Raw genomic sequence first — 26,154 nt, 5'->3', positions numbered from 1 at the left:
CCTCCCATGGGAGGGGCGGGGAGAAAGAGGAGGGCACCGCACGCATGCGTCCCGGGGTGTCTCGAAGTCCCCGCCCACACACGCACGCACGCGCGTTCCCGCTCCGGGTCCTCCACCCCTCCTCCTTGTCCCTGCCCCACCCCGCCCTGGTTACCCAGGGCAACCGCAGTGCGGCCGCACCTGAGCAGTGCGCTTGCGTGTTGCTAACTAACATCCCTCCCTTTTTTTTTTTTTTCTCTCCCTTCATCCTTGCCTTTGCCTTTGCCCTGCCGCAGCCGCAGGGAGTGGCGCGTCGTCCCCTTTCCCCTCCGCAGAGAGAGCATCGATCCGCCCGGGTCCTCCCCTCCCATCACTAGCAGACCGCCGCCGCGTCGGCGCCGCACCGTCTCCTCAGACATCCTCCTGTGCGAGGACTAGTCGGGTAGCGAACGGCTCCCGGCGTGCACCGCGGCGAGCGCTCGGAGGGAGCGGACGGGATGCGACGACCGGGCGGCGTCTCTTGAGTCTCCGTGCCCCCCGCGGCAGAGCCGCCGCGCACCCGGCTCCCACAGTCCCTGCCCATGGGCCGCGGGCCACCGCGAGGAGCAGGCCGAGCGCCGCAGCCGCCTGAGGGACCCTGGCAGGTGAGGCGCGCAGCCTGCGCACGTCCAGAATCCTTGAGCTTCGCTCGCGGGGGGCTCGGAGCCAGGCTGCGCACAGGCGCGGCGGGGGAGGCGCGGCGCAACGGCTGCAACCGCCGGCCCGGGCCGGGTACGAGCCGCATTGCGGGTGCGGGGCAGCGCCCCGGGGTCCGGCCCCAAGCCGGCGGGATGCTGCGGGCCTCAGCCGCCTGCCCGCGTCACACCTGCCGCCCTCCGGACCTGCAGCTCTGGCGACCGGGTGGCTCCGCGTAAGTACTCTTTGCCCTGAGCTCCCGGGACCCGCGGACGCGCACGCTGGCCACGCTCGCAGGTAGCGGGCAGCACCCCTGGTTGCGGTTCCCTCGGCCTGGATCCGGCCCTGCGGGCTAAGAATGTCAAAACCTCAAGTATCGTTAGCTGCACGGTCTAGTCCACTGATGACAGAGAGGTGCCACTGATGACAGAGGGGAGCCCGGAGAGGAAAATGTGACCGTGCTCTGTGACAGGTGGCACCGATCGGTTTCATAACAAAGTACAGGCTTGCAGACACCTTTTAGGAGTGTTAAGAGCAGCCGGGCGTGATGGCGCACGCCTTAAATTTTCAGCTCTCGGGAGACAGAAGCAGGCGGATCTCCGAGTTGGAGGATAGCGAATTCCAGACAAGCCCAAGGCTACATGGTGAGATCCTGTGTCAAAGGAAGGAAGGGAAGAAAGGAAGAAAGTTAGTTAAAACCAGGATCGCAGACAACAGACTAAGTTTGAAATTAATTTAAATAGCATTGGTATTATTTTATTTGCACAGCCAAGAATTCCCTGGCATTCTATCGCCATTGAATTGTAAGGCTTTTCAGATGCTAGCGTTCCAAGTGACTTTCACTTCCAATTTTTCATGTTTTCCCTTTGGCTAACTGTTCACCAAAATGGCTGAATATTCTAATCCGCTTTGAAGAAAGACTTTAAGACTTGTGCTTCTTTATTTTTTATGTGTATAAATGTATACCACTACTGAAAAGCCTTAAAATAGTTTGGATTACTCCTCTATTGCACAATGAATCGGTTTTGTTAGATTTTTCTGTTTGGATCTGAAGTGTGGAAGGATGTGGGATGTAGGGCTCTGCTGAGCTCTAGCCCCAGCCCTGGTTTAGCTATATTTTAAAGTATAGAACAATGATCTGAATGGGCCAGAATTTTTCTGTTAACACACTTAAACATCTTAAATTGGTGTTTTGAAAATTAGACATTTTTTTTAAACGTTGAATCTTTTCAAAGAAACACATGAATCCTTTGTTTAGAGCAGCTCACTCACTCTGGATTCTTACCTCTCATCTGTCCTATGTTGGAAAATCGATTTTAACCTCATTATCTAATTGTCAGGATGTGTTTGCAGCAGGACTGACGTTAATTATGATGTCGATGCTTTTAAAAAATACTTATAAAGCATTCTCTCATATTTCTGGCAAGAAGATATGCGGAGCTTTTTTTCTTTTTTCCCTATCTAAAACAAGGTCAGCCATAAATAGATTCTAATGCATACTGGGTGACACATTTATTAACTAAGATTAACTATCTCCTGAACTTCATATACCACTGAGGGCAGTGGTAAGGCACCCTGCAGTACTGAACATACAGAGGCAAGTTCCAGACCAGCTAGGAAGGCTCTGATGGTTCATCCTGTAGACGCATTTGGCAGGGACAGAAAGACCTGTGTCCTAATGGTCTTCAGACATTTGAAGGTCTGCCATGCAGGAGGGATTTTATTGCCTTAGAGTAATTCCCAGCAAGGAAGAGGACACTGAGTGCTTAGAGGAAGACAGCGTCCCTGGCGGTGATGTAAAGCAGAATTACGATCAGAACTTGAGCAGTGAGAAGAAGGGGCAGCTCTTCCCTCGGGCTCCCTCCCAGTGCAGCTTGAGTGAAGACTCAGGACTGGAAGGGCTGGAGGGGCACAGGTCTGATAGAGGGTCTCCTGGGGTTCTGGTGGCCACTGGATTCCAGGACTTAGTTTCCCTTCTAGCTCTGTGGGAGTTTGTTGTTATGTGTTGGGCTGCCAGCTTCTACAGCTGTGGGCATGTTGACATCCCCAGACACCTACTTGAATCCTGGGAAGATAGGAACTGGCTTATTTGCTTGGTGTCAGAGCTAACTTGAACCCCATTTTGTCTGGTTTGGGGGAGCTTAGAGATAATAAATCACTCCCATTGTCAGTGTGATGTTTGAAATGTATTAGATACTTTTTCCTCTGGCTTTTCTGGAATGACCATCTAGTCAAGATAATTGCCTTTTCTAGGAAGCAAGTAGGAAATCATTCTTGCTAAAAATGAGATAGTAGCTGTTTTCTGGGAGTCAGCAGGTCGTAAAGGTGTGCTTTCCTGAGCTAAGGACATTACAGATGGTAAAGACATGACTTTTGTGCTGGCTCAGCATTCTACTTTCTATTTATTTCATTACTCAAATATGACTCAAGTTTCACAGCAAAACAGTCAAGTCATACCTACCTAAAGTAGTTGTATTCAGTGTTTTCTGGATGGTTTCTAAATATATATCCAGGAAGTAAAACAAAACTATAAAGTAGGGTCACGGTGAAATGAAGAGAGGATGAAAGGGTTGTCTTAGGGTTTCCATTGCTGTGATGAAACACCATGACTAAGAGCAATGTGGGGAGGAAAGGGTTTATGTCACTCACGGTTCCATGTAACAGTTCATCATCAAAACCAGTGAGGGCAGGAATTCAAGCAGGACAGGAACCTGGAGGCTGGCGCCTCAGCCATGCAGAAGCCATGGAAGAGTGCTAGGCTCTGGCTTGCTTTTCCAGGCTTGTTCAGCCTGCTTACTTGTAGAACCCAGGACCACCAGCCCAGGGGTGGCCCCACCTACTGGGCCCTCCCACATCAATCACTAATTAAGAAAATGCCCTACAGGCCTGCCAAAAGCCCAGATTTTATGGATGCAGTTTGTCAGTTGAGGCTCTCTTCTCTCTGATGACTCTAGCTTGTGTTAGGTTGACATAAAACTAGACAGCATGGGGACTTTGTGATTTGAAGTACATGTTTGTGCTGTGCCAATCTTGATGAAATGATTAACAGTGGGCATAACTGTCACTATTAGAATAGTGACCAGACTCCCTAGTATGCACAGTAATTGGGGTTAATGCTCTGGCTATGGCCAACGAACAGAGCAGGTTCTTGAGAGCCCAAAGGACTGAAGTATAGCAGAGTGGTCATGAGGCCAATGGAATGAAACCTTGGATCCTCTGGAACTTTCTGGATGGTTGTAAGCCACCATGCTCTGCAGGAGCAGCAAATATTAGCAGAGCATGGCAGTATAGACCTTTAATGCCAGCACTTGGGAGGGTAGATCTCTGAGTTTGAGGCCAGACTGCTGTATATAGTGAGTTCAGGGCAGCTAGGGCTCTGTAGAGAGACCCCATGTGAATGTGTGCGAGAGAGAGAGAGAGAGAGAGAAGAAGAAGAAGAAGAAGAAGAAGAGGAGGAGGAGGAGGAGGAGGAGGAGAAGGGAAAGGAAAAGAAGGAAGGAAGAAAAGAGGAAGAGGGAAAGAAAGAAAGAATTTATTACTAAAGAAAAAAATCCACAAATAATTTTAAGTATTATTTCTGAAACAACAAATGATCAAGTAAGGCAGACAGTTAAGTAGCACATCCCCCAAGTGCATCGCTCAGTTATCTTAAAAGATGTCTTTGTTAAGCAGGCATGATGGTGCATACCTGCAGTCCTAGCATTCAGCAGGCTGCAGCAGGAGAGTCCTGAGTTCAAAGTCACCTGGTACTACAATCCAAGACCTGGAGAACCAGAAAAAAGACTTCTTTGTTAATGATAAAAATGAAAGTGAGAATGAAGAGCAGCATTGCAAGAGTATTTCCCACTCACCACTTCCCAGAATGAAAAGTGCGTGCTATGCTGTGGCTGGGAAGGAAGAGGGAATATACTTTCTCCGTGATGCTGAGCGCTTTGTTCTAGCCAAATTCTCAAACTGAGCAGTGAAATCCTTGGGGTAGCACCAAACAAGAGAGCAAACCCAAGAGGCTTGGTGCTTAGGAGGGACCCAGTTTCTGTGGATTGATTGTATTTGTCCCCTGTTGGGCGGCCCTAAAGGAGAGTAAGTTTAGCTCTGCATGAGACCCGTTGTTGGTATTCTTTCTTAGGCCATTGTAGTGGGCTGTTGCCTTCTCATTTGCTGAATTGTTAGAATTTGTGAGCCTGGAAGTCCATTTTCGTATTGATATTGTACATCTGCTACTACACATTGCGGTTCCCAGGATTACTGTGGGCCTGGCCATCTGAAGGTTACAATAGACATGAAGAATTACACAGGAAAGTACCACTCATCTTTGATATCATGTGGGGGATGCATAAAACACTGGCTTCACAAGAGAAAGTTTTGTCTCTGTTGTGCATAATTATTCTGGGAGTGCTAATGAGTTCTAACCTAATTTTTCTAGCTATGAAGTAGGAAACTAAACCCATGCTGTACTCTGAGATCAAGGAAGCTTTTTTTGAACTCTCTCCAGCCATCAACATAGATTACCCCAAGCAGAAGGCACAGGGGTTATTTCTCCTCTCTGACTAGTGACACGATAACAGATCCACATTGAGAGGTACTTTAGAAAAAAAAAAAAAAAAGGCCTTTTACTTTGATAGGGAGGATAAAGAAAGCTGATGTTAATTTTATGTCCTTCTAGACAAGACTGTAGCCAAGATCACCAATATTGCCTGACCTTTCCAAGGTGTTTTGGTCTGTCGTATGTAGTATGTCATCTTTACTTTTTGATTGGAAGTCTGTGACCAGATCAGAAACCCCCAGAAGCTGAGAGCAGCATCTTTCAGCTTGTGGGCCTGCCTGTTGCCCTGGGCAAGAAGAGATGATCCTATGGCTAGGGAGTAGATCCTTTTGGCCCCTTGGCAACAAGTCTTCTGTAAGCATTCTTCCCATGAATAATGTGGTCAAGGACTGGCTAGATAGCTTAACAGTACCTGGGCAGTACTCTGCAGAAACTGAATCCAGGCACTTGCTGCCAAACCTGATGCTCTGATTTTATTCCTAAATCCTAGACAATAGAACCAGCTCCCCCAAATCGCCCTCTGACCTCCACACACCACCATACTGTATGCACACCTCACCCCATCCCACACCCCCTTACCCCTGCCAATGCATAAAAGTAAAACAAAATTTCAAGAGGTTGAGGCTGTTTTTTTATAGTTAATCTTGGTATAAAGGCTATGATATTGGAGTACAGCAAAGAGAACACCAAGGCTAGACCTCACTGGTGGGAGCAAAGAGGTTGTTTTGGGTTTTTTGGGTTTTGTTTTGTTGTTGTTGTTTTGTTTGGTTTGGTTTTGTTTAAGAAGTGGGACAATAAGCCAGAAATAGCCAGAGCAAGACCTTTTTAGGAATGGTCTTTTTGGGTGCTTTTGTGTTTCAGCCATGGTTGAGACTCAGAGCAGCTCTGCATGCCACTAACTGGCTCTGGAACATCATGGTGAGCTCTGCCCAACAGCTTTTGAGGCTCCACATATTACACCTGCAGAGCTGTGAACTGAGGACTTGGTATTGTCAGACTGTCCCTAGTCACATGGGCTTCTCAGACGGTGTAGTAAAGTTCACTGATGCCTTCAGCATGGCTTCTGGTGACAGAACACAAGTTTATCGCACACATAATGCTCTGTAGCTGAAGAAGTGGCTGGAGGTCTCACAGCTGCTCAGCTGTTTAGGTGAAAATTCTAGATTTTTAGTTGTTGAAGTTCTGTGTGCAGTCTAAAAAATGGGACATCCAGAAACCTGAGTCCTGTCTCTGCAAAATACTGTCAAGGTACTGCACACAGTTCCACTTTAAACTATTATCACCCAGTCCAGTTTGGGGAGACAATGAAGGCAGTAGAAACACAGAGTTGTACTCCTATCATATGTGTGCTTCTGAATCAGCACACGATGTGCTGGGTCCAGGAATAAAACACTTTACAGGTTTTGGCAGTCACACCAGCCTTTGCAGGTAGCTATCATCTGATGAGTGGAATGAATAGAGTATCCATGTGACAACCACTCCTGTTTGAGAGACTTGATCTGAATATGTTTATAACCCCCACCCCATAAGCTACTGTCCTTTCCTAGTGGCTTCCCACAGCACAAGCCATATGAACAGAGTGACTCATACAATGCTGTTGGTAATCTGGGAGGCTTGGAGTGCTCGCCTCTATCCAACTCACTCTGCATCCAGACAGTGGATACAGAGAAACATTCTTTTGTCACTTCCAAGGGCCTTTAGGGAATACCAGAGGTTACCTAGCTCCAAATGTTCCTACATGAGGCCTGGCCAGGAACGGTACAACACTGAGAGAGCTGGGCAGCTTAAGAATACCTTGACTTTTTTTGCCAAGCAAGAAGGCTCATAAAACAGGTGGGATGCAAGGTAGTGTGAGACCCATTAGTGGACTAAGGGCCCACCATCAAGGAGGCCCCACCATCATCCCAATGCTCTGACAGTGTGAGAGTGTGTGGTCTTTTGAACAGTGAATAGCTACCATGAAGGGTGGAGATCCTTCTGGGTTGAGGATGGAAGCATCCACCTTACTTTGCTGGGAGATATCTAGCCTTTTTTCCCTCCATTATACAGGTTTTGTTTTGTTTTGTTTTGTTTTGTTTTGTTTTTCTGTGTTGTAATCCTTACATATAGTCACTCTGTATTAAGTTGTCTGCTTAAAAGTAGCAATGTATTATACAGGGTTTGATTCATAGTTTTTAAGTATAATGAGCATATCTGGATCCCATCTCTATTAAACCACCCTCAATGGACTTAAAAGCAAGTGTTCAGAACTGTTCAGCTGTTACCCACAGAGACAGGTGGGTGATGGGTTTTCCATTTTGGATTTTAATTTTTTTTGTAAATCTTTAGGTAAATACATATTGCTTCCTAATCATTCCAGCATAGCACTAGTCCATAAGGAATTAAGAATTTTAGAAAGCAAAGTACAAAAAAATTCATGTAATTATTGATATTTTAACATTGGCAGAGAAACATGACACCTAAATATATTTCTCAGCCAATAGAATAGCCTTATGGTTGCTATACGATATGATGTCTAATTTTTTAAAGGCTTATGACGAAGCTGTGTCTTTACTCTGAAAGGATAGGTTATGTATCATCCATTAGCCTTTGTGAGAAAACTCTTTCATATGAATTAGTATGTGCTCTACATCCACACTCTGTTATACAAAGGTCATGTTTGGCCTTTGCATATTCTAAATGGTAACCCTAGCTCCTGGCATTAAGATTAAAGAAAGAGGATTTATTGGGCTAGCAAGATGGCTGAGTTGGTGATGGTCCCTGCTGCCAAGCCTGGCAACCTGAGTTCCATCCCCAAAACCTAAATGGTGGAAGGAGAGAACCAACTCCCACTGATGTCCTCCAACTACCAACTTCCTTACTCCACTGTGGCATTCAAGCGCTCGCGGCAATGAGTAAATGCTAAAAAGTTACAAGAAAAGTCGCTTCATAGCAAGAGTGAACTGCAAAACTTTATATTGCCACCACAAAGGGAATGCTGAACTCTCAAGATAGCACATGGAAGAATTAAGAGCCTCAAGAAATGTAGTGTCTTTCATGTCATCTTCTATGTGACATTGGAATGTCTTCATTCTTCTGCTTAATACAAAGAGTTGGGGGGGGGCTGTTGTTTGGGTTTTGTTTTACTGTGCTGGGTCTCAGGTCTGTTGGGCAAGTGCTCTACCACCGAGCTACATCCTCAGCTCTGTTATTGTTTATTATTTTTGGAGTTAGTCTTAAGTTGTCCAGACCAGCCCTGAACATTTGATAGTCCAGGAAGGCCTCCAACTTCTGATTCTCCTGCCACACAGTCTTTTTAAGGTAGCAGTCTCCTTGAACATGAAATTTCCTGAATTGAATTAATGTTAAAGCCTTTATCCTCTGGAGTTGACCTGGTCAGTTCTGTATAGACTTTCAGAGTGTCCACAGAATTTCTTTAGATGTGTTTCTTTTATAACCACGATACTGGAGATGCCTTGTTTGCAGGGTTTAAATTCTCTTAGTGCTTAGACAAGAAAACCAAAATCCTTTTGCCAAGAACTAAGAAGGAACACTCAAAATCACAAGCACTCACATATAAATGTGAAGTTATCAGTGAGCCCAGGAGAGCAAGGGCAGTGTCTGAGTTGGCCCAGCATAGAGAAGGCAGAATGGAGCCCTCTGTGACTTCTTACCAGGGGTGGAAGATTCAAGACAAGTTTATACAGGATCATTCTGAGGGCTTGTTACAAGATGGCTGCCCTTTTTCTCCAAGTTCAGTAGCTCTCTACAATGAGGCCAGGTCTGCGCAGGGGTTGTCCCTCCTGTGAGCGTTATATACTCTCACTTGCTGGTGAAACCCAAGGAGAACAGCATAAGCCTCAAATCATCTTGTCTTAGGGTAGAGCTGCTCCACCTGGGCTCCTGCAGTTCATATTGGGGGCTGGGTAGCTCTTTGCTAACTGCAGGGAGCACCCCCTCACCAGATATAGTGACCCAGATGGTTCCAGATGTGGTACCTAAGAGCCACAGCTCCTCTGCAGCTCCTGGTCAAACCATTGAGTACACATTCTGCATGCTCTTTAATTCTGAGTACTTCCAGCTGCTGTTCACCCACAAAGAAACAATGGCTGTGTAGACTGTCATGTCTATGCTCATGCCAGTGGAGACTCTGAGCAGGCATGAGCTTACATAAGCAGCCCAGCCCTTGGCAGGTATCATGTGCAGAGTTCTCTGCTTCCCCACTGTGTCTCACATGGCTGTCCTTTCCTCTTCCCCACTGCCCTAGTTCTAAAGCTCCATCTCCGTCATAGCACCAGTTGTGCATTTAAACAGGCAAATGACGGATGACGAAAGAGTTACCACCATGGCCTGATATTTATAGGGAGCAGTCCAGAGCCCCTCTTCCAGATAGCCAGCAAGCCACAGCCTGTGTCAGAAAGGTCACTTTGCACTGTCACCTTGCACTTACATTGTCATGTAAGACAGTCAGAAAAAAAAATGATTTTAGAAATCCTAAAAACCCCAGAAATGTTTAGGATTTCTGTTGAATCTGAGGCCTGAGTGTTTAAAACACTCAGCCAGTGGGAAGTAACAGAGCAGCACAGCGGCCTGCAGCAGCTCACAGCCTAACACACTACAGGGCTGCCTCGAGAGGGCAGGCACCTCCTGTTCTGAGGGTTTTTTCCATGTGAGTAGCTGTGTCCCCCAACTCCCAGCTGTGGGACTGCTAACACCGAGCAAGAGTCCGTCTCTACATAAGCCCCTCACAACTTCAGCCGTGCAGCAGGGAAGGGCGGGGACTTGGAAAGAGGGGACACTGACTAGTGGTGTTCTGTCACTGCAGTGAGTGCTGGCTGTGTTTGTGCTGGTGGCATTTCCTTCTGGGAGTACCACAGTATAGTATGTCAGGAATGTGAACTTCAGAGTCAGAGTGGCTCAGAAGGAAGCCCACCCCTGCCCCTGCTAACTACAGCCTTTTGCTTGCGGAGGCGAGATCAGGTCAGATGTTCCATCGAGCACGGAGCATAGCACCTGACCCTGTAAGACTTCATGACTGCTTTCCCCCAGAGCTAAGGGCCAGGGGCCACTGCACCTCTCCTCTCCTATGTTCTGTTTTATTCTGGCCAATCTAAATTCTGAACTGGGAACTGCACCTCTATCGTGTAGCCTTCCTGCTTGGTTCTTACCATGGCACCTCAACTTATGTGTACATTTTTTAAAATTATGCTTTGTGGATGAGTGTTTTGCCTACATGTCTGTGAATCATGTGTGTGCCTGATGCCCACAGAAGCCAGACAAGGGTGTCAGATCTCCTAGGAGTGGGGTTATAGATAGTGTTAGCTACCATGTGAATGAAGGGAACTGAACCCTAGGTCCTCTGCAAGAGCAGCCAGTGCTCGAACCTGCTGCCTCTCCAGCCTTTGTGAGCGGTTCTTGATGTGTAGTTTCTCCCATCTTGTTTCCATGCCTCTCCAAAGTCAAGTAGTGTGGGTCACACTGCTGTAAAGCAGTAGTCACGTTTTTCCGTCCCAAAATTGCTTCCTCCTCCCAGGCCTGCCCAGCCAATAGGGCTCAACTCAGCCCCAGCCTTCCAGAAGGGAAGCGCTATCCTTCCAGGCTGTATGCACTCAGCAGCCAGTCAGGGCCTGGTACCACCTGGTATTATCCAAAGTGCCAGGAATGCTGTGATAATTGAGGCCCCACCCCTACCCTCCAGGGATCTTCTCTGCCTGGAGGAGAGACAGGTGTCTCCCTGGGCTCCCTTCCCCCTGGCTCTTGTGTTTAGTACTTCCATCTCAGGAGGCTACAATTACTGATTGTTTTCTGATCTTCCCTCACCAAGTGATGGTAAGCATAGAATGAAGCTATACATTGGGTGCTTCAGGAGTATACTGGAGTGATTGCTAAGTAGATAATCAAAAGGACTCTTCAGCCAGCTAGTACAATAAGCTTTGTAAATGTCGAGATATATTTAAGTGGAGTGTGGTGGTTCACACTTGTGATCTCAGCTTCAGCACTCAGAGAGCTGTGGTGGGAAGGTGGTAGGTTTGAGGTCAGCCTAGGCTGTGTGGCAAGTTCAAGGTTAGTCTAGGCTGCAGAATGGAACACTGCCAGAATAAGTTTTAAATAAAGTCAATGATGATAGTAAGCTTCTAGCTATTAAGGTAACTTCTGAGGCTCAAGGGATCCCTGGCTTGGTATTCACAAAACCTTGTTCATTAGAAGTTCATTGGCGGGACTGTCTGTAGTGTGTCTACAGAAATTCTTACCTTGTCTCAGGGTGATCCTGATGAGGCCAGCTTGAGAAGCTCACAGGTAATATTGCTGCAAAGCCATGAGTGAGTACTGCCAGGAGTGGTCACTCTGATGGGTGACCCCAGATAGTAGTTACCCTGAGGCTGCCCGAGAGGGAAAGGAGGATGCACAAGTAGCAGAAGGGCCTAGGCAGGGCCACTGCCTACATGCATTGCTCACTGCTGTCCCAGCAGCCACTTGTGTCTAGGAAGTTCTCTGTATAAGCAAAAGTGCTGGGTTGACTTCTCTGGGATGTGGAGCTCCTTCCTCCTGGTGGTAAACCCTGCCTCAAATACCACAAGACCCAGTCACTCCGGCAGGCACCTTGTGATAGAGGGCTTGGGCACTGACCTCTTCTGGCCTACACAGCCCATTTATAGATGCATCATCTACCTGCATTCCAGACTTGTTGTCTTTTTTTCTTTTTCTTTTTTTTTTTGTTGTTGTTGTTCTTACTGAGACAGGGTTTCTCTGTGTAGTCCTGGCTGTCCTGGAACTCACTCTGTAACCAGGCTGGCCTCGAACTCAGAGATCTGCCTGACTCTGCCTCCCGAGTGCTGAGATTAAAGGTGTGTGCCACCACTGCCTGGCCAGACCTGTTTTCTTGAGAAGACCTTGCACACAGAGGGATCTGTAGCTGGTCTTTTGCTACTTTGTGGGTTCTTCTTTTCCCTACCCTTTATCCCTCTGTTTTTACCCCTGTTACTAGATAGGGGAGAAAGGAGGATAGAGGGGAGAGAGAGAGATCCCTGAATCTAATTTCTTTCCTTTTATTTGTTCTTTAAGCATGACAACTATCAAACCACATCTAACCCCCCTGAACAATCACCCACCACCAGAGCTGTAGCAGGGTATACCCTCTATACTCTCTGAAAAGTTCCTAGACTTCCAACATCGCACAGTTGGCAGAAACTATCTACAGCTGGTAAGCCCATGCCTCTGCTAGAGTATGAGGCAAGTCAGAACTGCTTTGTCTACTGCACTTCTATAGGATAACATCCTACTCCTTATAACCTTGTTCCATACCATTAGCAGACATGTGCTGTACAACTACTGTGAAAGCTGGTGGTGATTTTGTAACTCTGGCAGTTGGTTTGAGATTAATCTTTTCTCTAGAAACTAGCTGTTTCATCAGATTGTCCTACCTTTGCAGCTTTTCTCCGACCTGACTGCCATCTAGCGCAGTTTGTTTCCCTCTTTCCTTCTGCGGGAAACTCCTCCTCTCAGTTGCTGCAGCTGAGCCTTTGTGTGCTCTCTTTCCTGTGCTTCCACTTCCCAAGGGCTTCCATCTCCACCCACAGCCTGTCTAGTTACCCCACCACCTCTGCAGCCCTTTCAGAAAAGAGAGAGCAGAGTGGCTCCTTTCAGTTTCCAGTTTCAGCCAGTTTTTGTTTCTCAAGCCCCTCCATTTCAACCCACAATTTTTCCAACTGTTCAGCCATTTTTCTATCCTTTTTTTTGAAACAGAATATACTAAGAAGAAAAAAACAAAACCAAAACAGAAAATTACATCTGGGAGCAAAGCAGGGGATATCCCAGGAATAGCAGCCTCAGTAAAGTCTTTTGCCAGCCTCTTAAAGAGATACATCCATTCCCCATTCCCTGCATTTCTTCTATGGCATTTGAAATCAGATGTCTTTTTTTTTTTTTTTTTTGAGACAGGGTTTCTCTGTATAGCCCTGGCTGTCCTGGAACTCACTGTAGACCAGGCTGGCCTCGAACTCAGAAATCCGCCTGCCTCTGCCTCCCAAGTGCTGGGGTTAAAGGCATGCACCTCCACTGCCTAGCAGATTTCCCATTTTTATACCTAATCTTTGAGGCACCACTTATAGTCAACCTTTGCAACTTTGTAGGTTGTTCTTTTTCCCAACTTTTATCTCCCCAGTTTCTTCCCCTAACACTAGATAGGGAAGAAAGACGGGGGAGGGGGGAGGGAGACAGGGGGGGAGAGAGAGAGAGAGAGAGAGAGAGAGAGAGAGAGAGAGAGAGAGAGAGAGAGAGAGAGAGAGAAAGAGATCCCTGATTCTAGTTTTCTTCCTTTTGCTTCTTCTTGGAGCACAACTACTAACAAATCACATCCAATCCCCCAGACCGACCACCAACCACCTACCCAGCCTCCCAGGACCCTAGCATTTATATACCGTCTGAAAAGATCCCAGACTCCCCAGTGTTATGTACAGTCACAGAAACTATATGCACCTGGCAAAGCCATGCCTCTGCTAGAACAGGATGCAAATTATAGCTGCTGCAAAGCAGCCCCATCCCACACCTGGGATTAAAACAAAAACACCTATATTTCTGTGTTTTTTTTAAAAAAGAAACCAAAATTCCAACTTGTCAGTACAGGGACCACCCCTTATCCAAATGTGGGTGCCCAGAGTGGTTTTAAATAGCAGCTCTGAAAGTGTGAGCTAACCAGAGTAAGAGGAACATGGGAATAAGTCCATAATGCATGCCTCCTGTGACCACAGACTTCCCAGACAGGCTGCGTATCAAGTTTCCATGCCCTAATTGCCAGCTTCTGATCACATCTTTATAGCCCTAACATCAGGCTGTGCACTCTTTTGGAAGGAAATGGATGTCAGTGGCTGGAGAATTATTGATAGGCTTGTGTTTTATGATGGATAATGTCATTAAGATGCAGGAAGGTAGACTGTGTGGGTAGAGGAGGCACCCATAATCTCTGCCTGTCCTGGGGGCACTAAATTGTTGCTGTTGTAAACCTTGCCTCCAATGAACTCTCATCTGCTTGGGCGAAGTAATGACAATTCTAGCCATCCAGATGCTCTGACATGATGTTAGGGGAGCACACTGTCTCCTCCTTAGTCTCAGGAGCGCCTTTATCATTTCTTCTGATTATAAAGTGATGTTTGGGAGTGCTGAGATGGAATGAAAAAAAATAGTTATTTTGATTTTATCTGTATGGGTGTTTTGATTGCATGGATATCTGTTTATCACAAGTGGGCAGTGCCCATGTAGGCCAGGTGAGGGTGTCATCCCCTATAACGAGAACTACAGACACTTGTGAGCCACCGTGTTGGTGTTGTGAATTGAACCCAGATACTCTGGAAGAGCAACCAATGCTCCTAACTGCTGATCCATCTCTCCAGCCTAAAATTTGTAAGAAATGAAAAATCACCCATAATCCACTATCTAGAAAGTAGTGCTTCAATACTCTGTGTACATCCTTAGACCTGGTGTCATGAAGCACAGTTGTCTTTTAACTTTCACATTCAAAATGTAAAATTGCTGATACGCTTTGAACATGAGCTTTTCAGCTTATCCCATCACAGGCATATGACATTAACGTTTTTATCTTTCCACAGTGCGGCTGCGCCGTGGTCCCTAGGCCTCCTCACCAAGCACTCAGAGTGCTTTGTGTGGTGGGTGTGGTACAGAAGTGAGAGTTTGGTTGGTTGGTTACTTCTGTGCCTCTTAGAAGCATATGTAAGAAAATGCCTGCTGTGCAGGTAGAGTGAGCACCACTAAGACGTCTCTACATAACGCTGTCAGTTTTGGATGACTCCAGCATCAGCTTGTTTATTGCTTGGACACAGTAACCCAGCCATTCTGCTTGATACTGTGGCTGAAAGCTTCCTTTTGTCCTGTTACCGTGCCACATAGGCAGCATGTTGGCATTTTGGGTTACACAGGGCTGCAGCCCAAACTCACGACTCCTGTTTAAAAAATGGAACAACAACAACAAAACAACCCTGAGCTGGAGGCTGGAGAGATGGCTCAGCAGTTTGGATAGAGCCCATGTTTGCTTTTGCAGATGACCCAGGCTTGATTCCCAGCACTTCATGGCAACTGACAACCATTCATAAATCTAGCTCCAAGTGATCCAAAGCTGCCTTTGACTTCTGAGGGTGCCACGCACAAATGTGCATACATATACATAGGTAAAATATTCATATGTGTGAAAGAAAATAAAGAACAAAACTAAAAAACAATTCCAATTCTTTTGGTGAGGTTAATTTCATGTGTATGAATGTTTTGTCTGTGTGTATGTCTGTGAACTATGTGGCTACCTGATGCCAGAGAAAAGTCAGAAAAGGGCATTTAATCCCATGGAGGTTGAATTACAGGCAATTGTGAGCCACCATGTGGATGTCAGGAAGTGAACCCTGGTCCTCTGCAAGAACAAGTGCTATTCACCCCTAAGCCAAATAAAGGCCAAATCACCCTAATTCTTTAGGATTACCTTCTGTCTCTTTAAAACATTAATTGCATCTCTGCTTTCAATATTTAGTGCTATAACTTTGTTCCTCTTTAACAAGGTATTTCTGGAGTCTTGTCAAATGCTTGTTTTCCTGCATGCAGCTGATGTTCTTTTTCTTGCAGCCCTCGCTCTTTGGGGTTTTCAGATGACTTGCTCATTGAATTTCCTAAGTGCCTGTGTGGACAGGAACAGGAGGTACCCATAGCTTACAGCAGTTTATTCATCTCAGTTACTGTGAGTTCAAAATTGTGTCTGTGTTATATCATACATGATAAAGTTGCTTTTTAAAAAATTCAGGGGGCACACACACATGTCATTGTGCGACATGTGCATACATACTACAGCATGCATTCGAGGATCAGAGGACAACTTGCAGGAGTCAGTTATTTCTTTTCACCATTCCAGTTCTTGGGATCAAACTCAGGTTATCAGTCTTCGCAGTAGGCCCTTTTTAACTGCTGAGCAATCCCAGCAGCCTCCCTTGAGGATATAATAAAGTAAACCTGAGGGGAGCACCAGCTACTTAGCCTCAGGCTATTTTTAGCCGATGGTAGAGTACTATAGATTGGTTCAGAGGAACAAGTAAAAGTTCTGTTGTCCCTGGGCTTCTAGGTCTGCCTGCTCAGCTGTCCTTCTTGATTGGCTTCCTTGTCTAGTCCCTTTCCAGTGGAGATGGAATGTGGAGGCTGCTAAGAAGTATGTCTCTGTACTTGTATGTTTTCTTTGGAAGCAACTAGAATTTACTAGCTCATTCTTATAGTGTTCAGGAAATATTCTATACAAGCAAGTAAACAGCTCAGAAGTAAATCTGTAGAGCTGTGAACCGGTATTTACATAGCACTAGGTTACTGACTTTCATTAACCATTTATTGTATGCCAGGCACCAAAGCCAGTGCACTTAGTACTGAGGAGGCTGTGACAAAGATCTGGTCCTAGCTAAATGGCCTCACTTCCACCCCAGACTCAGTTCCATCTCTCTTAAACTTGTCCACCTTGTCCTTTTTGATCTCACTGTGTTCTGCAGATCCTTTTCTGGGCCTGAATTTCTTCATGTGGAGAGAGAGTTTGCTGGCCAACTAGTTGGAGACTTTCTCCCCTGGTGTCATCTGAGCCCACACATCCACCTAGAAATGCCTGTTGTACCTTCCTTCCTGGCCGTTCCTTTTCCTGATGGACATACATAAGCTTCAGGACACCAGAACAGTACAGAAAGTTCCTTAAAAAGCCCCAGTGGTCTTTAAGCCGTAACCCTGAGATGCTGTGTGGTGCCCATTAAGACAGGCTCTATCAAAAGGAAGAGGAGACAGTATATCCATCCTTCATGGAGAAAGAACCCACTGTGAATGAGTTATAACTAATTGATGAGTAGAGTCAAGAATAGCTTGGCTCTAACCAATTCTCAGGCACCGTTCTTACATTCTGAAATTGTCCCCCCCACCCCCATGGCTGTATGAGCCAGGCTGAGAAACACTCCCACCCCAAGATACTCATTTCTCTTTGTCTGCTAAAAATGTAGCTGCTTTAAAATATCTCCTAGACTGTTGAGACTTTATGGGATGAGGTCATGTTCAGATCAGTGCTGCTACAGTGCTTTCTGATTAATGTGAGGTAACTTAGGAGCAGCCTTTCTACTCAGCCCCATGGCGGAGCAGGATAAAATTATCTGAAATACATACGTAAAAAATGCATGAGTTCTTTGGAGAGGGCAGAAAGAGGGCAGAAGCGGGAGTTGCCCAGAGTAGTTCAGACAGAGGGGAAATAGGGTGTGTTACAGGGTGTGGCAGATAGAAGAGGGGCAAAGGATATTGTGGTGATGATCAGGAAAGCACACTGGGGACCTGAGGGGACAAGGCTGGGGAGGGGCAGCCTGGCCAAAGTATCAGGTGCTTGGCATGAAAATGTAGGCCAGATGAGCGTGTGGACAGAAGGGATATATTTTGGAAAGGGGAATATCTGGACCTGGCTGTGGGTCTCCCCCATGATCATAACCAAGTGGTGTCTGGCAGCTTATGGCTAAGCAGAGCACTACTTTTGACCCAGGATACCTTATGCTGAGTCAGTCCCCAGGGGCTTTGTCAGCCTGGCTGTGAGACAAAGAGGGTGAGTACGAATCTGGCCCTTAGCCCATCCTGCTGGTATCCAGGGAACGAGGACACACACACTGAGGGTACGATTCCTATAGTTTTTCTGAAACAGCCTTGCTTTGCAAAGGTGCTGGTGGGGCCTAGAAGGCAGGACCTTTCCCACTTTTTTATCTTAAAAGCTGTTTCATGATTGTCTGGGGAGTGTACTGAAAACCCAGTGGGTGGAGAGCATGTCTGCTCCTGAACAGGCATTGTATCTGACCTCCACCTACAGAACTGCCATCCACTATCCTCTGGAGCCCAATTGCATTAGGTTTGTCTTGTCTGTGTGTACTTGATTCACATTGTTTCAGAGGTTGAATGTATATATAGTATTTGCCTTCCTGTGTCAGTCTACATCTTCCTAGCCTTTAAGGTTATCATGCAAACCCTGAGGCTGAGTCAGGTTGAGGTTACGATGAACACATTCCTTTGTCCTGCAAAGAGCACTGCCAGAGTAGAGGACTGTGTGTTGATGCAGAAAGTGAAGTGTCTCTGTAAGGAAGCTCTTAATGCCCTGGAGCTAGGAGGCAACTGGCACCTGGGAGTCAGGATAAGACAGGCTGGTTTCATCATTCTTCTAATGATGGCAAGGGTCCTTAGCTACCAAGGCCTCCATTAGTGTCATTTTCCCCAGGAATGGTGGCGAAGTTCCCTGTGAGCTACCTCAGCTGGGCCTCTGTGACCCTCTGCAGAAGCACAATGACTCTCCCTGATGAAGGGTTGCTGAATGCAGAGGGAACAGGGTGAACTAATGGTGCTCTGTGGTGCACTAACCACAGCAAGCGTTGGAATGCCTCGCCCTTCCAGTCAGTTAAGGTAAGCTTGTTAAGGGACACCCATTTCCACTGCTGTAGCTGTCTAGAGAGAAAGGGCACAGGTTTGTGTGCATTTGCTGGGATTGGGCCAGGCCCTGGTAATGACAGTGGCTTGGAACCCTACCTGCAACTGGTACCCAGCCCCTGCTGTCTATCCTTGAGCAAAGAATTGTGAAATTACTGATGAGTCTCAGCAAGGCACAGAAACATGTAGATCCCCCTGGGGCGAAGACCACAGTTGAAAGCTGTGATAAGGGTCGACTACACTGAAGGGCAGTATTGACAAGATGCTCAGAGGAAGTAGCCTGGGACCCATTAGTCATGTGCAGAAAACCCAAGATGACTCAGTCCATTACACCAACCAGTTCCAGACCCAGCAGTGTACTCTCTTCCTTATGTCCGACTCCTCAAGTTGCTTGGGGACCAGCTCCATGGCCTGCACATCATCTCTAATGATGGCCTGGTATCAGTAGCTCAGGAGCAAAGTAACAGCATTGTCTTAAGCTATGCAGCGCTTTTTCCCCTCAGGGATCCAGTAGCACTGCCCAGCAGGTAGAAAGTCACTTAGCCATCTAGACAAAGTTCAGCCCCATGTGTGCATGCCTTGCCCCATAGACCTAACCTATACAGGTGGATCTCCTCTTTGGTGCCTCGTAGAGAATCCCAGAGGATGGACATAAGAGGACCTAGACAGTCATGACTACCATGGGACGTCTCCTGTTGTCAGAGTGCATTCATATGCTCAGGACCCTGCAAGCCTCCCCAGGCTTGCGCTGAGCTGCACTCCTTGCACACCGGCTTTTGCTTGAGGGTAAGAACTGCAGCAGGAAGACGACAGTGAATTCTTGAGTCCAGAGTTAGGTTCAGAGTCCAAGGCAGTCCTACTAGGAACAGTTCCTCAAACTGTACTTAAATTAATTTCAAATAAAACATATCTACCACCCGGGAATTGGGGCTGGGTGGCCACGGAGGGGCCCAGTATAGATTATAAAAGCAAGTATCTGTGTAGATATGTTATTCTCTCAGAGCTGCACAAGATGTCTTAAAATTTAGACTATTACAGTACATAGTCTCTCTGGGCATGCAGGACATTTGAATTATAGACCTGAGGAGGAAGTCCCTGCCAGCATGGGCCTTGGTGCTTGTAGGTCACCATTGGTCTTTACCATGGTCTCTCAGGTGCAGGCTGGACTTAGGTTGAGGCAGGAACAGGCTGTGCGAGAGACACATGTTCATAAACCCATTTCTGACAGTTCTCTAGGACAGTGGCTAGGGGTGTGAGGCACATGGCCGTATCTGAGGCTACACTTGGAAAGCAACAGAGCGTGGGTTGAGACCTCAGGGATCCTGGGAAGGCAGATAGAGCGGGGTGCAGAGGCTGTTCTGCCATTAGAAGACACGGATAGGTCTCAGGGAAGCTGCACTACACATAGTGCACTGGGTTCTAAAGAAGCCAGGGAGAGGCAGGAGCAGACTCAGGCTGGGCAGAACAATGGGACACCCCCCCCCCCTGCACACACACATACACATACACACCTCCCCAGCTACTGTGTGGAGCATGAGAAAGAGGAGGAAGTCTACCCATGTGAAAGGAAGATGGTGCAGGCCAGACAGGGCATTAGGAATGGCCTTGGAACTGTGACGGTAGATAGATCGTCAGGACATAAGTTCAGGTTAAGGCATCTTGTCAGGACTCTAGCCTCCCAAGCCAGCACTTCCCAAGTACCATGGGTCCTGGTGGGCCCCAGACTTCATGTCAGATTGAGCAAGAATAGCTCCTGAGTGAAAGAAACAGTAGTCATGACTGGGAGGCTTAGACAGCATGCCAGGCTGCCATGTGCAACAGAGTGCAGAGCCAGGGGCTATTCTTCACTTTGCATTGGTTGACTGGCTCCTCTGTTATGGTCAGGGCCCCCTTCCAAGGCCATGCACTTGGCACATAGTACTGGGATATTAGGAGTTGCAGGCTACACTTTGCTCTGCGGCTGGTTGCTGAGGCTGCCTTAGCTATGGCTTCTACAGATAGAGCTCACCAGCTCTTGCCTTCCTTCCAGAGCAAGCTTTGTTCCTTGCCACAGTCTTTCTCCTGACATTTCTCCCTAGCCCAGGTGTCCTGGTTTCCGTCTCCTTAGTTCTGCTAGGACGTCTACTTAGTCCCGTCAGTTCTTTCTGTTTCCTTCTGTGTTTCTCAGCTCTTCTGCAGGCAGAGCTGGGTGGAGCCCCAGCTGCCTAAGCTGATGGTGTGAGTGAAGGCACGGTCTGAAGTCCCTGTGGGGACAGTTCTTAGTGGTGAACACAACTCCTGAAGTGGGAGCAGCAGCTGTGCTGTCGCCACCACAAGCACACACTGAGCAGATGTCATCAGCATGCTGGCAGCCCTTGAGCCATGGGGCTTCTGCAGGGAGGGCTCTCCAGCATGGCCATGGGAAAGACACTGAGAGCTGCATAGACTGGTCTGCATTCTGTCCTAAGGGTTTCTCAGTGCTGGGGCAGGTGTCTTGAATTATTCTAGGAAGATGGCCTGACTTCATATTGCTCCAGTTATAGTTGAGGGTAGGGCCAGCCACATAAGTCAGGACACCTGGGAAGGTAGCACCTAGACTTGAGGGTTCTGAGTTTGAAGAAACCCTGCTCTATGCTGCTGACTCTTCATCCACCTCAGACCTGCTTCCTCTCCAGGACAAGCAGCAGCCTGGCGCCTTGTACCGGGTGCCACTCCTGCCCTCAGCTGGTTCTCACATAGAGCTGATGTGTGGCAGGTGCTCTGTGAGAGATGAGTTAAGGGCCTGTGCCCCAGCAATCAGAAGGGGTTCCTGGAGCCCCAGGACCTCATCTGCTTCCCACATATTTCCATGATGTGTACCCAGAGCCCCATCTTCTCTCAACCCTCGTGCTTGAAACAGTGACCAAAGTCTTATGTTTCCGGTAGGTCACCTGGATGTCAGCATGGCAGCCACAAACCTGGAGAACCAGCTGCACAGTGCACAGAAGAACCTGCTCTTCCTCCAGCGGGAACACGCCAGCACACTCAAGGGGCTGCACGCTGAGATCCGGCGGCTGCAGCAGCACTGCACAGGTGGGTGCAGGCTCATGACTGCTGACCAGACAGACCACTGTCGGGATGTGGAGTCGGGTCCGCTGCTGCACGAGGCCCACTCCCCATGCTGATATGCACATGATTAATCCTTGGTGACCCACACACCTGCAGGTGACCGTGTTCCGTACAGTATGGTGGAAGTGCCCTAGAGCAGCAGGTGCCTGTGGTACTCAGCCACAGTGCAGTCTGCAGTTCATGAGGCGGCTGCTCGCTGACCTTGTACTGCTGGGGTATTCAGGGAGGGTAAGGAAGGGAATTTTTCGTTTTTGTTTTTGTTTTTCGAGACAAGGTTTCTCTGTGTAGCCCTGGCTGTCCTGGAACTCACTCTGTAGACCAGGCTGGCTTCAAACTCAGAAATCCGCCTGCTTCTGCCTCCTGGGTGCTGGGATTAAAGGTGTGATTGAGGCTCAGGCCCTCTCCCAGCCTTGATATGAACCATGACCCCTGCCTGGTGTTTCTTACATTGATCCCTGGAGCTGTGACCCCTGCTTCTACAGGGTCAAACTCACTCACTGGGATTTAGTGCTTGTTTTCAGAACTGATTGGGAGAACTAATTTATCAGAACTTGATAATCAATGTGTCCTGTTTCTTTTGTAGATCTAACATATGAGCTGACACTCAAAAGTTTCGAACTGACAGGTAAGAACTCTCACCAGATGTGGTTGCATCTTGTTTTCTTTGTAATCTATTCCCACTTGCCCCCTCTGCAATGACAGTGGTTGCCCTGAGCAAAGACAAGGGAGTTTAGAGTCCAAAGTCTCCCATAGTCTGGAGTGACGAGTGGCTTTTTCACTTCCCATTAATATATGTGCCTAGATTGCCTATTGCATTTTCCAGAATTTTCTAACTTTTCTACCGCAAGTGCATATCCTTCAATAATCCAGAAATAAACTTGAATGTGACTCGAGCCAGAAAGGAAAAATGTGAGAATTAGGCAGAAGGCCCTACACCCACAGTCTCCAGAGTTTAGCAAAGCCCTGCCCCAAAGCCATGTGCTCCATAATAGGGAGGGCAGTGCCCTTGTTCACGCCCAGAGCATATTTGAGCTGCAATCTAGATACAATTCCCTAGTGAGACCCATCAAGGGGCCAAAGCAGTGGCAGCCAAAAAAATGGGAGCTCTGAGCCTGTGAGAATGGCCTGTTCCTTAGCACAGGGCTGGGTCGGCCAAAGCAGTGGCAGCCAAAAAAATGGGAGCTCTGAGCCTGTGAGAATGGCCTGTTCCTTAGCACAGGGCTGGGTCTGAGGATATAGAACATGTGTCTGGGGAGACCTTTTCCCTAACCAAGCTTTACGAAGGCAGGGTGCTCTGTGAGAGTCCAGTCTTTGTTGAAGCCTCAGGTCACTCCCCTAAGCCACTGAGCATATGTTTATCTGGCCCATCTCCTAGGCACACCTGTCATGGTTTTGTCTGGATGGTGCAGAGGGCCCTTGGAGCAGGAGCCTGCCCATAAAAGTCTCTCTAGAGCAAAGACACCCGAGTCCTCTGCCAGGAACTCGGGTCTATACCATCCCCACTCACCCACCCCTCACGCTGCACACACGCGCACACACACACACACACCATGACATAGGCCTTGGGGAGGAGCTACCCATACTGTAGGAGCCAGAGCCTCACACCACCCCCTTTTGCCGTGACTAGTCTGTACCAGTTCTCAAGCCTCTGTCCCAAGCCCCCCTCACCACCCATTTAGGGCACATTCAGTAGCATATGGCTTTTGTTGAAGGTGTATAAGGTACTGTCTCAGCAGAGTGAGCTGTTTGAAAAACCTCCGGGAGGGTTTTATGGGAACATCTACACTTCCCTGGAGTGAAGCTCTTTCTCAGTTGAGTGCACGTCAAACACAAGCTCAGAGGGCAGGTTAGAAAGAACCCTAATCCTCTCCCCTGAAGGCTGTGATGCCTGCAGTCAGGAGAGGCCTAGAATCTACACACCGGAGTACCCAGGGACACACAGGCTCAAGCAGTCCTGCACACCTCTCATGGACTAGACAAGGAAAATCAAGTTTCTAGAGAAGATGTGTGTAGAGGACCAGGGGTACCAGAGCCTCCCAGTAGTGTCTGCAAGATCTGTGCCAAGACTGTACCTGAGCACAGACAGCAGGTTAGCTAGGTCATTTTCAGGGAAGGACAATGTTTGCCCAAGCCTCTTAGGGATGGGAGGCCAAAAGAGCACCTTACTAAGGAGCCCTGGATTTCATGTTCTTCTGGGACTAGGGTTGTGCGCCTCTGATAACGTCTGTAATGGCTCTATACCTGTGGCTGTCGAGAGCTGTGTCCTTCACCAGCACCAAGGAGCCTGCTTTACTCTATGAGGCCTGTCATCCTCTTAGTACTCCCTGGGGACACAGAGTATTTGTGTCTGGCTGGGATGCAGTCAAAGGCCTGAGACGTTAGACCTGCCATGCTTGTAGGGAGGGCTGACTGCTGCGCGGGGTTCCACACTGTACTTCAGAATCTAATGCTGTAGAGGTTTTTTGATGTTTTGTTTTTGCTAAAAGCACAAGACTCATACAAGATAATACTGCATCATTTCTAGTGCTACCATTTGCTGATTCAGTCTGTCTTCACAAGCACACACACACACATGCATGCCCGTGCCCGTGTATGTCTCTGTTTACCTGTAGTGAGCTTGCACTGTACACTTGCCCATGGGCAGAGTCTACCTGAGGCTGCTGGCATAAGTAGGTGGAATGCCAAGACAGGTTTGGGGAGCCACAAGACTCGAGAGGTGCAGTATGCACCCAGCACCCACAGGCACTGCAGGGCTATCTGCAAATTGTAGATGCACAGATCTGGAGTTGAATCAACCCAGAAGAAACAAGGAGGCTCAGGGATCATGTGGGTGCAGAAGGCATGGAACAGATGGACTGGCAGACTGTCAGGTGTTAGGCCAAGGGAGGAAAGGGAAGCAGGCCCTGGAGATAGTTGTACCCAGTGGGATGTGAGGCCAGACAGGTCAGAGAGGAAAGTAGGCTGCCAGCAAGGGAGCATAGAGGAAAGTTCTAGTTCGGGGCAACTGGGAGAATAAAGGTGGCAGAAGAGCAGGGTCTAGGGCTGAGGGACGTGTCTGATGCCCTTCACTTGTAGAGCTGGCACTCACTCCAGAGACGCTGACTCCAGCTGACGCTCTCGCTGTTTTAACCTCAGCACCTTCAGATTCTGGAGACTCTTTTACACAGTAAGCCAGGGAACCAAGAGCTGGGAGGGGCCTCAGAGACCCCCTGATCCGCCTTTAGTGGGAGCAGGGCCTACAGGCCATCCTGCACCCTGCCTACCGTAGGGCTTCTTGGCAGGGCCCTCCACACAGGCCATGAGCATCTCCTCCCTCAGCTAGACTCTGACCGGGCACCTGACTTGTTCCTGCAGGAGACGGCTCTTCCAGAACGACGGAGCTGAAGAGGCGCTGTGAGGAGCTGGAAGCCCAGCTGAAGGCCAAAGAGGAGGAAAACCACAAGCTGCTGCAGGAACTGGAACAGAAGAACGCCGCCATCGCTGTGCTGGAGAACACGGTCCGTGAGAGAGAGAAGAAGTACCTGGAGGAGCTGAAGGTGAAGAGCCACAAACTGAGCATGCTGTCGGGTGAGCTGGAGCAGCGAGCCAGCACTGTGGCCTACCTCACCTCGCAGCTGCATGCAGCCAAGAAGAAGTTGCTGAGCTCAAGTGGCACCTCGGATGCCAGCCCTGCCGGCAGTCCCGCGCTGGCCAGCTACAAACCCACACCCCCCAAGGACAAGCTGCCTGAGACACCCCGCCGCCGCATGAAGAAGAGCCTGTCAGCCCCACTGCACCCTGAGTTTGAGGAGGTCTACAGGTTTGGAGCCGAGAGCCGCAAACTCCTCCTTCGGGAGCCTGTGGATGCCATGCCCGACCCTACCCCATTCCTGCTGGCCCGGGAGTCTGCTGAGGTCCAGCTCAAGGAGCGGCCTCTCGTCATCCCTCCTATTGCCTCAGATCGTAGCGCCACTGGGCAGCACAGCCCAGCCCGAGACAAGCCACACAAGACGCATGTTGGGGTGGCTCACCGCATTCATCATGCCACTCCATCACAGGCCCAGCCTGAAGGAGAGATGAGGGCCGTGGACCAGGTGAATGCAAGCAAGGTGGTGCGGAAGCACTCAGGGACAGACCGAACTGTGTGAGGCCTGCGGCCTGCCACCGCAGTCATCCACGCACTGTGAGCGCCACAGGGAACCTCGCCCACACCTTCCTCGCCTACCTACCCATGCCAAATGTCTCCTCCTGTCGAAGCCTGGCTCCTGGCTCCATAGTGACACAATGCTACAATGGTGTCCCCGCTGAAGATATTACTGGCACTGTGGCCAACGCCTGCATGCCAATAGCTTGCTTCTAGCCCCACGCCATGAGATCTCGGCGCACTCATAGATACAGCCATGGCTGAATCACTATGCCACCAGAATATGAATCGCCTGAAGTCAAAG

General features: G+C 48.4%; 1 protein-coding gene across 3 annotated transcripts; it reads left to right on the top strand.

Annotated features, from left to right (window-relative positions):
* The first annotated feature begins 228 nt into the window (after window positions 1-228).
* On the top strand, window positions 229-26,154 carry Ccdc92 (coiled-coil domain containing 92). Of its 3 annotated transcripts, none has more exons than XM_021162834.3 (4): window positions 229-623; window positions 21,545-21,691; window positions 22,311-22,352; window positions 25,082-26,154. In XM_021162834.3, the coding sequence occupies exons 2-4, from the start codon at window positions 21,562-21,564 to the stop codon at window positions 25,852-25,854; spliced, it is 945 nt and encodes a 314-aa protein (XP_021018493.1). In that variant the 5' UTR covers window positions 229-623; window positions 21,545-21,561; the 3' UTR covers window positions 25,855-26,154. The 3 variants fall into 3 exon arrangements, with proteins under 3 accessions (XP_021018493.1, XP_021018496.1, XP_021018494.1); XM_021162837.3 differs by lacking the exon at window positions 229-623 and adding an exon at window positions 749-889; XM_021162835.2 differs by lacking the exon at window positions 229-623 and adding an exon at window positions 12,357-12,377.

This window comes from Mus caroli, unplaced genomic scaffold, assembly GCF_978045245.1.
Source record: "Mus caroli unplaced genomic scaffold, Mus_caroli_1 scaffold_4, whole genome shotgun sequence".
Taxonomy (NCBI): Eukaryota; Metazoa; Chordata; class Mammalia; order Rodentia; family Muridae; genus Mus; species Mus caroli.
The sequence above is the reverse complement of the archived record's forward strand: the minus strand, read 5'-3'. Positions and strand labels throughout refer to the sequence as shown.